Source organism: Salvelinus sp. IW2-2015, linkage group LG6.1 (assembly GCF_002910315.2).
Source record: "Salvelinus sp. IW2-2015 linkage group LG6.1, ASM291031v2, whole genome shotgun sequence".
In the NCBI taxonomy this organism is placed as follows: Eukaryota; Metazoa; Chordata; class Actinopteri; order Salmoniformes; family Salmonidae; genus Salvelinus; species Salvelinus sp. IW2-2015.
In genome coordinates, this window is record NC_036845.1 from 4,170,104 (window position 1) to 4,185,697 (window position 15,594).

A 15,594-nucleotide genomic window follows, 5' to 3' on the forward strand; every position below is an offset into this window, starting at 1 on the left:
GGCTGCTGAGAACAAGGAATCAGGAAAATGAAGAGGGGGTAGTATAGACGAGGGAGAGCGAGATAAGATATAGAGACCCAGAGAACACACACGCGCCTCCTGAGAGAATGTCAACCAACTACCCACACACTGACCTCTCAGAGATTTTTCTGCCATTGTAATCCTTGGGCGGGCGGGCTGCCTAAGTGTTTTTTGGGACACTTAAGTCCTAAACAGTTAATAAAAATTAAAAAATATTTAAAAAAATATATATAATTTGTTATTAATTTTCGGAATGGAAAAACACTAAGTGTAAACTTAATAGACTACAAACAGATAAAGTATGTAGAAAAGATAATGGCTCTGGGTTCGAGCCCAGGCTGTCGCAGCCGGCCGCGACCGGGAGGTCCATGGGGCGACGCACAATTGGCCTAGCGTCGTCCGGGTTAGGGAGGGTTTGACCGGTAGGGATATCCTTGTCTCATCGCGCACTAGCGAGTCCTGTGGCGGACCGGGCGCAGTGCACGCTAACCAGGTCGCCAGGTGCACGGTGTTTCCTCCGACACATTGGTGCTTGTTTGGGTTAGCGTGGTTGGGTTGTGTTTCGGAGGACGCATGGCTTTCGTCTCTCCCGAGCCCGTACGGGAGTTGTAGCGATGAGACAAGATAGTAACTACTAACAATTGGATACTACGAAATTGGGGAGAAAATAAAATAAAATTAAAAATTAAAAGTATACAAAATAAAAGATAATGGACCTATATATTTTTGATAATATAAACTTTGAGAACTAACACTAAAATAAAAACTAGACAATTGGGAGAATTGAAAATTGCAAAAACAATGAATTTAGCAGTATTCATTTTATCAGGTCTGAGCAATAGAACACAGCATTAACCATGAGAAAATGTAATAGAATTGCAGGAAACTAGCAAAATGTTCTCTCAGCTCAATTGCAGAATCGCAGGAAATTTGCTTTAAAACGGCAAAATAAATTCTCAGCTGCATGGAAAAATTTGTAGAATTGCAGGAAATTGGCTTAAAAATGCAAACATTTCTCTACAGTTCCAAGATGGGGGCCTCTAATATTTTCTCGGCCAACCGTGCTCATTGCCACGCACCCTGCCATGCCAACCACCTAAGCCCCTTTTTGATCCAGAAAAAGCCCTGCCTCTGACCTGTGAGTGACCCTGCATGACTGTCTAGTGTGTGAAACTCTGTGGTTGTGGTAGTGCTGGCCTCTCTATGGCTTATCAGTTATATCAGTAGCTACAGTATGTTGCAGTGAAGGAACAGTCCTTTTATAAAGCCTGCCAGAGAATTAAGTACAGGAGGACACCAGAGAGAGATAAGGAACTGCACTAGTCTCCTACATAAAGCAGGAGAGAGGGACACTATCATCGTTTGAGGGTGTGTGTGTGTGTGTGTGTGTGTGTGGTAACTGAGCGCATGCCTTTGAAAGTATCGCCAATTCTTGCTTTTATGACTTTTATTTTCAACTAAGACAGTAGAGCAACCACTATCTATACTGCAGTTCTATATGTTGCTGTGTGATTCATGGACACAATTAGAGGTCGACCGATTAATCGGAATGGCCGATTAATTAAGGCCGATTTCAAGTTTTCATAACAATTGGAAATCGGTAATTTTGGGCGCCGATTTTGCCGATTTTTTAAAATGTTATTTTTTTATACACCTTTATTTAACTAGGCAAGTCAGTTAAGAACACATTCTTATTTTTAATGACAGCCTAGGAACAGTGGGTTAACTTCCTTGTTCAGGGGCAGAACGACAGATTTTTACCTTGTCAGCTCAGGGATTCAATCTTGCAACCTTATGGTTAACTAGTCCAACGCTCTAACCACCTGCCTCACGAGGAGCCTGCCTGTTAAGCGAATGCAGTAAGAAACCAAGGTAAGTTGCTAGCTAGCATTAAACTTATCTTATAAAAAACAATCAATCAATCAATCATAATCACTAGTTATAACTAGACATGGTTGATGATATTACTAGTTTATCTAGCGTGTTCTGCGTTGCATATAATCGATGCGGTGCGCATTCGCGAAAAAGGACTGTCGTTGCTCCAACGTGTACCTAACCATAAACATCAATGCATTTCTTAAAATCAATACACAGATGTATTTTTAAACCTGCATATTTAGCTAAAAGAAATCCAGGTTAGCAGGCAATATTAACCAGGTGAAATTGTGTCACTTCTCTTGCGTTCATTGCACGCAGAGTCAGGGTATATGCAACAGTTTGGGCTGCCTGGCTCATTGCGAACTAATTTGCCAGAATTGTACGTAATTATGACATAACATTGAAGGTTGTGCAATGTAACAGCAATATTTAGACTAATGGATACCACCCGTTAGATAAAATACGGAACGGTTCCGTATTTCACTGAAAGAATACAATTTCGAAATGATAGTTTCCGGATTCGACCATATTAATGACCTAAGGCTCGTATTTCTGTGTGTTATTATGTTGTAATTAAGTCTATGATTTGATAGAGCAGTCTGACTGAGCGATGGTAGGCACCAGCAGGCTCGTAAGCATTCATTCAAACAGCACTTTCGTGCGTTTTGCCAGCAGCTCTTCGCAATGCTTCAAGCATTGCGCTGTTTATGCATGACAGGTGTGGCATATCAAGATGAAGATTAAACAGCATGATCATTACACAGGTGCACCTTGTGCTGGGGACTTGTGTATTCCCAGTCATATGAAATCCATAGATTATGGATTAATGCATTTATTTCAATTGACTGATTTCCTTATATGAACAGTAAGTCAGTAAATACTTTTGTTCAGTGTATGTGGTCTAAGTTTTATTTTGAAGACAACTTTCATTTGCTTTGCCTCTAGTTTTCCATTTGTACATGAGCATTTGTGGGGCACAACAAAAAAGAAACCAAGCCAAGCATCAAACAGTTCTCCCTAAATTCCCATTCCCCTCCATGTCTCACTCACTCAATTGCGATGCGACCGCTCCCTCTACACACGCGTGCTGAGTGTACAGAAATAAATGCCTATAAAAACGGATATAACTGATGGGATACACAAGCTACATTCCATGCCAAATGACGACAGTTTTATTACAAATAAATAAAAAAAATGGACTGGTTGACTTAAGTATAGGAAATATGTGTTCAAACAGCGAGCTGCAGTTTTGGAATACAGTAATTGCCGTTTGTCACTAGTTACCCCAGCCACAAAGTCAAAATTGGCTATATCGTTAAAAAAATGTAATAACATTTATTTTTTGGTCTTAATTTAAGGTTAGGATTAGGCATAAGGTTAGCAGTGTGGTTAGGGTTAGGAGATTAAAATCACATTTTAAGAAACATTTTAGAAATGGACGGGGTTAATGACTTTGTTGCTGTAGTAACTAGTGAGACACTAATTTGCGAACTGCTATTGCCATTTAGAATTGGTTAGCCTGGGCTAACACACTATACGATACATTTATTAAACATAAGAATGAGTGTGAGTTTTAGTCACAACCCGGCTCGTGGGAAGTGACAATGAGTGTGCTCTTTATTTAGCCATCTTACATATAAAACTTTATTTGTTCATCAAAAATTGTGAATAACTCACCACAGGTTAATGAGAAGGGTGTGCTTGAAATGATGCACATAACTCTGCAATGTTGGGTTGTATTGGAGAGTCTCAGTCTTAAATCATTTTCCACACACAGTCTGTGCCGGTATTTAGTTTTCATGCCACTGAGGGCCGAGTATCCACTCTCACATAGGTACGTAGTTGCAAAGGGCATCAGTGTCTTAACAGCGCGATTTGCCAAGGCAGGAGCACAGCCCAACTCTGAGCACAGCCCAATCCAGAAATCTGGCAGTGGCTTCTGATTAAATTACATTTTCACAAAACTGCTTGTTGCAATTTCGATGAGGCTCTCTTGTTCAGATATCAGTAAGTGGACTGGAGGCAGGGCATGAAAGGGATAACGAATTCAGCTGTTTGTGTCGTATGTTTTGGGAAAGTACCTGCGTAATTGTGCACCCAGCTCACTCATGTGCTTCGCTATATCACATTTGACATTGTCCGTAAGCTTGAGTTCATTTGCAAACAAAAAAATCATATAATGATGGAAAGACCTGTGTGTTGTCCTTGTTAATGCAGACAGAAAAGTGATCCAACTTTTTAATCATAGCATCAATTGTGCCGCACATTGAAAATAGTTGCGGAGAGTCCCTGTAATCCTAGATTCAGATCATTCAGGTGAGAAAAAACATCAACCAGATAGGCCAGTCATGTGAAAAACTTGTCATCATGCAAGCGGTCAGACAAGTAAAAATTATGGTCAGTAAAGAAAACTTTAAGCTGTCAATACTTTGCCCCTTGATAATCTGCGCACTTCAGTATGATGTAAAAGCGTTACATAATGCAGAAAATACACAAGATTTCAGGGGCCTTGCTTTAACAAAGTTAACAATTTTCACTGTAGTGTCCAAAACTTATTTTAAGCTGTCAGGCATTCCCTTGGCAGCAAGAGCCTCTCGGTGGATGCTGCTGTGTACTCAAGTGGCATTGTGAGCAACTGCTTGCACACGCGTTACCACTCCACTATGTCTCCCTGTCATGGCTTTTGCACCATCTGTACAGATACCAACACATCTTGACCACCAAAGTCCATTTGATGTCACAAAGCTGTAATTGTTTCAAAACATCTCTTGCCATGTCACTGATGTGTCGTGAAACAGTGTTGTTTGATGAAGGCATTGTCTGTATAGTTTTTTTGGCCTTTTCACCCAGCATTGTCCCAGCCATAACCGTGGCAGCAGGAAGAATTAAGTACTTCACAATAGTATGGGGCTTGCCTGTCCTAGCCATTCAGTAGCTCACCATAAGACGCTTCTAGCCCCTTCTTATTAATGGTATCTGTTGCTTTTATACATGTCTTACTACTCGAAAGTAGACTTTATTCTCGCTCACAAAACTCCCGCTGCTTTTTTTTATTTTTTATTGTCATGTTTCGTTTCTAAATGTCTGCGGTTTAGGAGTGAAGGCTTCCCGCGAGAGAGAAACGGTTAACGTGATTGGATGTTAATTATTTGACTAGGCTACCTGTATTTGACACTGATGTTATTTCGCTGAACACTAGATGGTTTAATTTTATTTTTGGCAGTGAAACGAGGCTACTCAGGCGAGAAGAAAACCTTGTTGGAAAATATAAATGTACTGTTTTTTTTAAATGTGAATCACATTTTTATTTGGCATACCCCCGACGGCATTGCGCGTTCCCCTGTTTGAGAATACCTGGCCTAGGCTATAACCACCCTGAACATAGACATGTTACATACTGAAAATATGCAAAAACATTAGTTTGATAAAGACAAGGAGCGTATTTGTTAAAACATTTAGAAAATACAAACAGGCAGAATAAACTAAATTAAACATCTGTATATTGAAAAGACAGAGTTTGGTTAATAACCCAGACTTTTTTTCTTCTTCAATTCGCCAATTTGAGCCCCGTTTCAAATAATCACTTCTCACTATTCTGTCATTTTATTCTGTTATATAACATAGGCGTGTATTGACTGCGATAAGGGCTCGAGAAATAAGAGCGTCTTGTCTGCTAAATTAACAAAACAAGGCTATGCCATTGCACAGCCATGCTTCTACAATCAAGCGCCACTGCTAAGGGTACTATTTTCTTGAAGATTGTTTCCACGATATAATATAACCAGTTGATATTACGGTTTCAATAAATTAATCTTAAATGGCACTTGTTTTTCTATTGACTGAATATATATGGCAATATATTTGGCAATTAGTTATCTGTAATGGTTATGATAAATTGTTGCACACTGTTGGCATATAGATGATTTCAAACATACACTACATGAACAAAAGTATGTGGACAACTGCTTGTCGAACATCTCATTCCAAAATCATGGGCATTAATATGGAGTTGGTCCCCCCTTTGATGCTACAACAGCCTCTACTTGCCTGGGAAGGCTTTCCACTAGATGTTGGAACATTGCTGCGGGGACTTGCTTCCATACAGCCACAAGAGCATTAGTGAGGTCGGGCACTGATGTTGGGCGATTAGGCCTGGCTCGCAGTCGGCATTCCAATTCATCCCAAAGGTGTTCGATGGGATTTAGGTCAGGGCTCTGTGCAGGCCAGTCAAGTTCTTCCACACCAATCTCAAAAAAACATTTCTGTATGGACCACGCTTTGTGCTGACAGGACATTGTCATGCTGGTAGGAAAGGGCCTTCCCCAAACTGTTGCCACAAAGTTGGAAGTACAGAATCGTCTAGAATGTCATTGCTGTAGCGTTAAGGTTCCCCTTCAATGGAACTAAGGGGCCTAGCCCGAACCATGAAAAACAGCCCCAGACCATTATTCCTCCTCCACCAAACTTTACAGTTGGCACTATGCATTTGGGCAGGTAGCATTCTCCTGGCATCCGTCAAAGATTTATCCATCAGACTGCCAGATAGTGAAGTGTGATTCATCACTCCAGATAACGCGTTTCCACTGCGCAAATGGCTGCAAGCTTTACACTACTCCTGACAAAAAAACAGTCACATCACTCTTGCAAAATAATTTTGAAATACAGTGCTATAACTTTGTTTAAGGTATTTATTTTTTATTTTTACATGTCCTAATAATTCAAAGGATTGTTCAGAACACCAGGTGTTTTAATCGGCGTATGCTTACTATGATTTTGACCTTACGCCGATTAAAATAAGCAGAGTAAAGTGCTTACATGACTTTTGCCATAACCGACCACCTGTCATAATCTGTTTAATTTCGAATTATTAGCGCATGTAAACGTGCTCAGTGTGAAGAGGGTACGAAGCTACTGCAATCCAGAGAGCCGAGCTGAGCTGAGAGCCAACCACTGGGAGGCGCTAGAGAACAGTCGTGAGGCAGAACACAACTCCACTCTGGACCAATGGAGCATAGGGAAAGCCTACGCAGAAACTGCGTGTGTGCGTGTGCTTGCGCACCCATGTGTGTTTGTACAGTACCTGTGTACGCAGGATCTCCCCTTTGGTTAGCTGCATGTCTCCAGTGAGCTCTTTGACAGCAATGCCCAGTGGCTCCAACCGCTTACTGAAGTAGTTAGTCATCTCTGCTGCCAGGGCCTTCATAGGAGCTACATACACTATCTACAGACAACAGGAGAGAGGGAGGGAGAGAGAGATGGAGGGAAGAGAGGGAGCGAGTAGGAGAGAAGAGAGAGAAAGAGGGAGGGAGATAAATATATAAATATATATAGAGAGAGAGAGAAAAGGGAGAACGGGGGGAGAAGGAGAGAAAGAAAGTGAGAGGAAGTGGAAGGTCGCGGTCATGATAAATGAGTGAACAGCACAGTATCACTTGTTCCCTGGCAACCAGCATAAATCACTATTTATTGAAAAATATGAAACAGGCCACTTAGATTAAGAAAGTTTAATGGAAATGTATGAAAAAGTGGCTATCGTCGCTGGCTTGCATCGGGTGGGTGGTGTTAGAATGTGTGTGTATTAGAACATGTGTGTGTGTGGGGGGGGGGGTGTGGCTTTATAAGGACAACCAATAATAAATGTGTTCTACTGTATGTTTGTATGTCTCGCTCACACACACACACACACACACACACACACACACACACACACACACACAGCTGAGTGGTACCTTGAACTCATCCTTCTTGATGACCCCTCCAGGTTGGAGGTGCTGTCTGATCTCATGGAGGACTGTCAGCATGGCGATGTTGGTCTTGCCGGCCCCAGTGGTGGCACAGATGAGCAGGTTCTCATTGGTTTTGTAGGCTGTCTCAAACACTATGGACTGGATCCTGTTCAGACGCTGCATCCCCTTAAACACCAACTGACCAATCTGAGGGGAATGAAAGAGGGAGAGGGAGAGAGAGAGCGAGAGACAGACACAGAAAGAGACCGAGAGTGCAACAGAGAACGACAGCGAGAGAGCGAGAGAGGGTGCAACAGAGAGTGAGAGGGAGGAAGATAATAAGAAAAGGTTAAAATCACAGAGTAATTATGGGAGTCATTACAAAGACAGACATGGGATCATGATGATACAAGTCTAACACACGTCAGGACAGAGCAGACGGGAGGGATGGTCACAGCTGACTGGTTTAGGGGTCGGGGTAAAGACATAAACATTGGTTGTCCTTATTGAGGGGGTCACCAGAACATTTGAATGGTTTTCTATGAGTCACATAGTGGAAAGAACATTGAGAACACTCTGACAAACCACTCCGCCACACGCATGCACGCACACACACACACACACGAGTGTACACCTATCTACCACTGATTGACAGACCACTTCCCTCATATTATAGGGCAGGTTTCCCAACTGGCAGTCTTCTGAGCAAAACATTTAAAGTATTTCTTTTTTAATTTAGCATTTTTGGGGGGGATTTTATTTGTTGGACACAAAAGACTGTAAAAACACCAGGAAATTACCTCCAAGTGATTTTAATTTAAAGAAATCTGTTCCCAAGTATTCCCAATAGAGAGACACTTGATCGTATATAAATGAAAGCAAAGGGCTGAAATGATTATGTTTTAGTCAAACATTATATCTGTTTGGGCTTCTTGTGGTCAATTTCAGTCTACAAATGATTTGCAATTATGTCCCGGCCCCCCGCTCAAGAAAAGAAATCATCCAGCGGCTGAATCTAGTTGATGATCCCTGCTATATGGGGGGATGATTTACTGTTGCCTAGGGGGTGGCTGCAGACAGGGTGTGGGAAGGGGGAGGGCTTTGACTGCCAGTAGGAGAGAGGTTAAATCCTGAGTGGTGGGAACAGCTGTCAATCAACCTGCCCACCGCTTGACTTCTCCTTGGTAACAGAGCGTGGGTGACAGACAGGCCTCAATCTCCCGGCGACCGATGTTGATAAGGAGAGAAATGGCCCTTCTGAAAGACAGCAACCGTGACCAGTCAACCGCCCACTACTCGGACACACACAGACATTCAGCCGTCAGAGTGGGCAGTTAACTGCTCCGGCCACCCTCACTCCTAGGGAAAGAGACACAGAACTGCAGGTCCAGGTGTGTGCTCTGTCGCCATCTGTCCATCAATCTCCCCCTCACTCACTTTATAGCCTTCTTTTACGTCATGCTCCCTCTATCAACTCTTTCTCTCTCACGGAGTGGATTGGGATGTCTTGAGTTTAGACAGCAATATCATTTATTTAAGGATTCATTAAAAATGTCATCACTCTACTCTTCCTCCCAGTTTCGCTCTGAAACTCAGAAAAATAAAGAATTTGAGTGCTGCGTGTCATCCAGGGACTGGGGCTACAGACGGTGAGAAGAGGCAGGAGTCAGCCCCGTTGCCCTGACAACCCAACCCAACTCTGATGAAGGCAGGAGTCAGCCCCGCGGCCCTGACAACCCAACACTGATGAAGGCAGGAGTCAGCCCCGTTGCCCTGACAACCCAACTCTGATGAAGGCAGGAGTCAGCCCCGAGGCCCTGACAACCCAACTCTTGTGAGGCAAGGAGTCAGCCCCGCGGCCCTGACAACCCAACCCAACTCTGACGAAGGCAGGAGTCAGGCCCGCGGGCCCTGACAACCCAACCCAACTCTGATGAACAGGAGTCAGCCCCGCGGCCCTGACAACCCAACACTGATGAAGGCAGGAGTCAGCCCCGCGGCCCTGACAACCCAACACTGATGAAGGCAGGAGGTCAGCCCCGCGGCCCTGACAACCCAACCCAACTCTGATGAAGGCAGGAGTCAGCCCGCGGCCCTGACAACCCAAACCACACTGATGAAGGCAGGAGTCAGCCCCGAGGCCCTGACAACCCAACTCTGATGAAGGCAGGAGTCAGCCCCGAGGCCCTGACAACCCAACTCTGATGAAGGCAGGAGTCAGGCCCGAGCCCTGACAAACCAACTCTGATGAAGGCAGGAGTCAGCCCGAGGCCCTGACAACCAACCTTGATGAAGGCAGAGTCAGCCCCGAGGCCCTGACAACCCAACTCTGATGAAGGCAGGAGTCAGCCCGAGCCCTGACAACCCAACTCTGATGGAGGCAGGAGTCAGCCCCGAGCCCTGACAATCTTTGGAGGGAGTGAAAGTCCGTGTTGCCCAGCAACAGCCCCAAAACATCACTGCTCTAGAGGAGATCTGCATGGAGAATGGGCCAAAATACCAGCAACAGTGTGTGAAAACCTTGTGAAAACTTACAGAAAACGTTTGACCTCTGTCATTGCCAACAAAGGTATATAACAAAGTATTGAGATAAACTTTTGTTATTGACCAAATACTTATTTTCCACCATAATTTGCAAATAAATTCATTAAAAATCCTACAATGTGATTTTCTTTCTCATTTTGTCTGTCATAGTTGAAGTGTACCTATGATGAAAATTACAGGCCTCTCATCTTTTTAAGTGGGAGAACTTGCACAATTGGTGGCTGACTAAATACTTTTTTGCCCCACTGTATGTATATATATATATATATATCTCTCTCTCTCGTGAGAGAGAAAAACTCATTCTGATTGGCGCAGCGATGGGTGGGCATAGACCCACCCACTGGGGAGCCAGGCCCACCCATCACTGCGCCCTTACCCAGTCATGTGAAATCCATAGATTAGGGCCTAATTAATTTTTCAATTGACTGATTTCCTTCAATTTACTATAAGTTTATAAAATAAAAATATTAAATTATTAAATTGTTGCATGTTGCATTTATATTTTTGTTCATTCATTCGGAGAGAGAGAGACAGCCCGAGAGAGAGAAAAAAAGAGGCAGAGAGAAAAAAGAAAAAGAGAGAAAGACAATACTATACACACCATCTTGACATATCTTTGAACTAAGCAAGTAAAGGAATGGATATTAGTGCAGTGTGTTGTACTCATTCTTTCTCTCTAGTCTAAATGACTGTCGGGCTGATTTCCTCTCATCCTCTCTCCCTGGCGAGTCGAGCGTCCTCCTGTCTAACCAATTATTTCCCCCAAGGCCAAGTCCTGAGAGCACCCAATTTATAAATATGCATTTCTGAATTAGGAGCGGCACAGTTTCACCCTCTTCCGCACGGCTCCTGCACACACATGCAAGCACACACACAATTGCCAGGACTCAAACACACACAATGTGTCGCTGTGGCAAACACGTTCACTTTAAGCAGCTAGACCCCCTTTTGTTTTGATTTATCGACTTTGTCTGTAGATAACGAGGAGCCAGCGTCCCGAACTCCTTAAACATGCTAATTCATGCAAATGTATGCCTGCTCCAATATTCACCTTGAGCTAATGCATACATGTTGTAAATATGATATTGCCATCCTTTAATAATCTTTTTGAAAATCTTCAGTGCTTTGTTTATGTATTTTTTTCTTCATTTCTTAAAACGTTTCTGGCTGGCTTCATTGTTAATCAGATGTATGCACTGTAAATCTTCCAATAGGAGATGCAGCTGTCCCTGCCAGGAGTAGTCTCCGGGGTCCAAGCAGCAGTAACTCACTGAAGAGGTAACGTTCATATGCAGCTGTTAACATAACATTCATTTCATTAAAAATCCCTGTCTCCAAGCAACAAACAGCATGGTTATACATCTTCAGCAATAAGTGAAACACCACAAATATAGCTAACAGTTTAAATGTTTTTATTGAACCTTTATTTAACTAGGCAAGTCAGTTTAAAAACAAATTCTTATTTACAATGACGGCCTACAGTTAACCCCATCTAAAATAAACTACCAACAGTAGACACCACAATTCACGTTTAAGAGAAAGTTCTACATGGTTGTTTTATCAACTGGCCTCAGTTTGTTGGAGTTATTGCCTGTGACTGAGTTTATGAACAGGCCAGCGATCAGTCCATCAGTGTGCACACTGGGATTATCACATTGTTTCTATGAGTTAAAGGCCAAACTTTGAGTAACAAAATTAATTTGACATCACCAGGAAATATTCCAACTCAATTACGACAACAATAGTCTTAAACACATTTCATCCCCCAGGCATTCAAAAAGAAAACACACCTCGAGAACCAATCTCAGATTCCTGTTTTTCTCACCGCTGGGGTTGAAAAATCCTAGTAACTTTCACAAAATCCCCAGGTTTTCCAAAAACCGTGGTTGGAATATTCATGGAATCCTCCAACTGGGATTTCTGGAAAACCTGGGCATTTGTGGAAAGTTACTGGAATGTCCCAGCCCTACTCCCCCACAAAGACAGACCCATGCAGCTATCAAAGGCTTCTCCCCAGGATGTCAACCAGGTGGTGCTGATGTGAGTGGAGGAATGGGAGAGGTCCAGAGGGGGCAGAAGCATAACATTTGTGAAAGCCCTTCTCTCCCGAACCTCTGCTCACTTTAAAACGTGTTTTAACCAAAATTCCATTTGAAGGGACCATCTCAAAAATGTCCTAGATACGACTGCCTCATTCCAGCTTTGTCGCCACCTATTCATCATCATCATCATCATGTACAACTGACTAATTCCAACTGCATCACTTTACATTCTGATACACCCATGTGCCTAACCCCCTAACTAAAAACATTGTTAGTTCCAGATGTCTAATAGAGGACCATACCATGAACACTGTTAAAGTGAGCAAGCTGGATGGAACGTGACCGTTCGACACAGATTTTGTGGGAGTATCGAACCCATCCAGGCCCAGAACATCTGTGTGTGTTGTGTGTGTATCCCAATCCCAGTCAGTACTGTGTGTGTCCCACTCTCGGTTCATACAGTGTTGTCTCTGTGTGTGTGTGTGTGTGTGTGTGTGTGTGTGTGTGTGTGTGTGTGTGTGTGTGTGTGTGTGTGTGTGTGTGTGTGTGTGTGTGTGTGTGTGTGTGTGTGTGTATATATTTCCCAGTCTGTACTGTGTAGTGAGTGCGATGGAAGCCAGCAGGCTCATTATTAGAGTGCTAGCACAGCCTACGGCCAAATGTGCCAACCAGGCTGATTGGGAATAAACTGGCAATACAGAACCAATCCACCAGCCACTCTAAACTCACTAATTAGACACTCAAAGATCCCAGTAATGATTCCACAGCTAAATCTAAAACACCTACCAAGCAGTCTCTGTCCAATTGCCTCCCTGTCCTAGTTTAACAGTGCATTTGGAAAGTATTCAGACATCTTGACTTTTTCCACATTTTGTTACTTCTAAAACGGATTAAATCGTTTTTTCCCCACATTAATCTACACACAATGAATACCCCATGAAGAGAAAGCAAAAATAGGTTGAAGCACCTTTGGCAGAAATTACAGCCTCGAGTCTTCTTGGGTATGACCCTATTAGCTTGGCACACCTGTATTTGGGGAGTTTCTCCTATTCTTTTCTGCAGATCCTCTTAAGCTCTGTCAAGTTTGGATGGAGAGCGTCGCTGCATAGCTATTTGGGTTCAAGTCTGGGCTCTGGCTGGGCCACTCAAGGACATTGTGCTTAGGGTCGTAGTCCTGTTGGAAGGTGAACCTTCGCCCACAGTCTGAGGTCTTGAGCGCTCTGGAGAAGGTTTTCATCAAGGATCTCTATACTTTGCTCTGTTCATTTTTCCCTCGATCCTGACTAGTCTTTAGCTGCCTTTAGGCCATCTCCAAGCGGGGTATCATGTGCCTTTTACTGAGGAATGGCTTCCGTCTGGCCAATCCACCATAAAGGCCTGATTGGTGGAGTGCTGTAGAGATGGTCACCTCCCTGACTAAGGCCCTTTTATTTTACCTTTATTTAACTAGGCAAGTCAGTTAAGAACAGATTCTTATTTTCAATAACTGCCTAGTTCAGGGGCAGAACGAAAGTTTTTTACCTTGTCAGCTCGGGGATTCGATCTTGCAACCTTTCGGTTATTAGTCCAACGCTCTAACCACTAGGCTACCTGCCGCCTTCTCCCCCGATTGCTCAGTTTGGCCGGGCGGCCAGATCTAGGAAGAGTCTTGGTGGTTCCAAACTTCTTCCATTTAAGAATGATGGAGGCCACTGTGTTCTTGAAGACCTTCAATGCTGCAGAATCTTTTTGGTATCATTCCCCAGATCTGTGCCTCGACACAATTCTGTCTCAGAGCCCTACGGACAATTTCTTCGACCTCATGGCTTGGTTTTTTCTCTGACATGCACTGTCAACCGTGGGACCTTATATAGACAGGTGTGTATCTTTCCAAATCATGTCCAATCAATTGAATTTACCAAAAGGTAGACTCCAAACAAGTTGTAGAAACATCTCAAGGATGGTCAATAGAAACAGGATGCACCTGAACTCAATAGCAAAGAGTCTGAATACTTTATGTAAATAAGGTATTGATTTTCTATTTTATACATTTGCAAAAAAATCTAAAAACCTGTTTTTGCTTTGTCATTATGGGGTAGTGTGTGTAGATTGAGGAAAAAAGTTTAATTAATTTCAGACCAAGGCTGTAATGTAACAAAATGTGGAAAAAGGGGTCTGAATACTTTCCAAATGCACTGTACCTGCTCACCTAAAAACATGGACTATCACCTGTGCAAAGGTATGTGCGTGTGGCTACTGTATACGTGTAAGCATATATTGACTGTATGAGTCAGGGTGAGAACTGCTAAACTAATTAAATGATGTGCATTGGTAATGGGGAGCTAAAAAGAAAGTTGTTGTTTGCACGCTATGCTTTTAATTACTTTTCAGTTCCATTTCATTCCATTTGAATTGACAGCTTGATCAAATTTTAATTGCTAGTTTTAGTAAACAGCTTATCAGCTCCAAGCCCACACACAGAGCCCTGAATGACCTGGCCAAACACACACACAAGCTGTACTGTGGAGTTTGACAGCATGAGATGCAGATGCAGCAAACAGGAGGCCCATTAATTTCCCCACAGCACGCCAGTAGAACGGACTCACTCACTCACTCACTCACTCACTCACTCACTCACTCGCATACACGGGGACGCACGGACAGACTCACTCGCATACACGGACAGACTCACTCGCATACACGGACAGACTCACTCGCATACACGGACAGACTCACTCGCATACACGGACATGACTCACTCGGCATAACGGACAGCACTCACTCGCATACACAGGACAGACTCACTCGCATACACGGACACGCACGGACAGACTCACTCGCATACACGGACGGACTCACTCGCATACACGGACACGCACGGACGGACTCACTCGCACGGGGACACTCACTCGCAAACCCACGGATGGACAGACTCACATGCACGGACTCACGCATGCACGGGCTCACACGAGCACACACACACGCACCGGCTCTCACACACACACACTCAGTCGGGGACGCACGGACTCACTCAGTCGGACACGCACGGACGGACGCACTCACTCGCACGGGGACACGCACCCGCACGGGGACACTCACCCGCACGGGGACACTCACCCGCACGGGGACACTCACCCGCACGGGGACACTCACCCGCACGGGGACACTCACCCGCACGGGGACACTCACTCACAAACGCACGGACGGACACACTCACAAACGCACGGAAGGACACACTCACAAACGCACGGAAGGACACACTCACTTGCACACACTCACTTGCACTCGCACGGATGGACTCACGCACGGGCACACCCCCGCATGGACTCTCACACACACACAGACTCAGTCAAGGACGCACTCACTCACGCGCACGGACAGACTCACACGCACCGACACACCCC

General features: G+C 44.0%; 1 protein-coding gene across 1 annotated transcript in view; it reads right to left on the reverse strand.

Annotated features, from left to right (window-relative positions):
* LOC111964613 (activating signal cointegrator 1 complex subunit 3-like) overlaps window positions 1–15,594 on the reverse strand; it is a 151,769-nt gene that overhangs the window by 98,033 nt on the left and 38,142 nt on the right. The window contains 2 exon segments of the mRNA XM_070443795.1: window positions 6,980–7,120; window positions 7,629–7,832. Of these exon segments, the coding sequence (XP_070299896.1) occupies window positions 6,980–7,120; window positions 7,629–7,832 (345 nt within the window).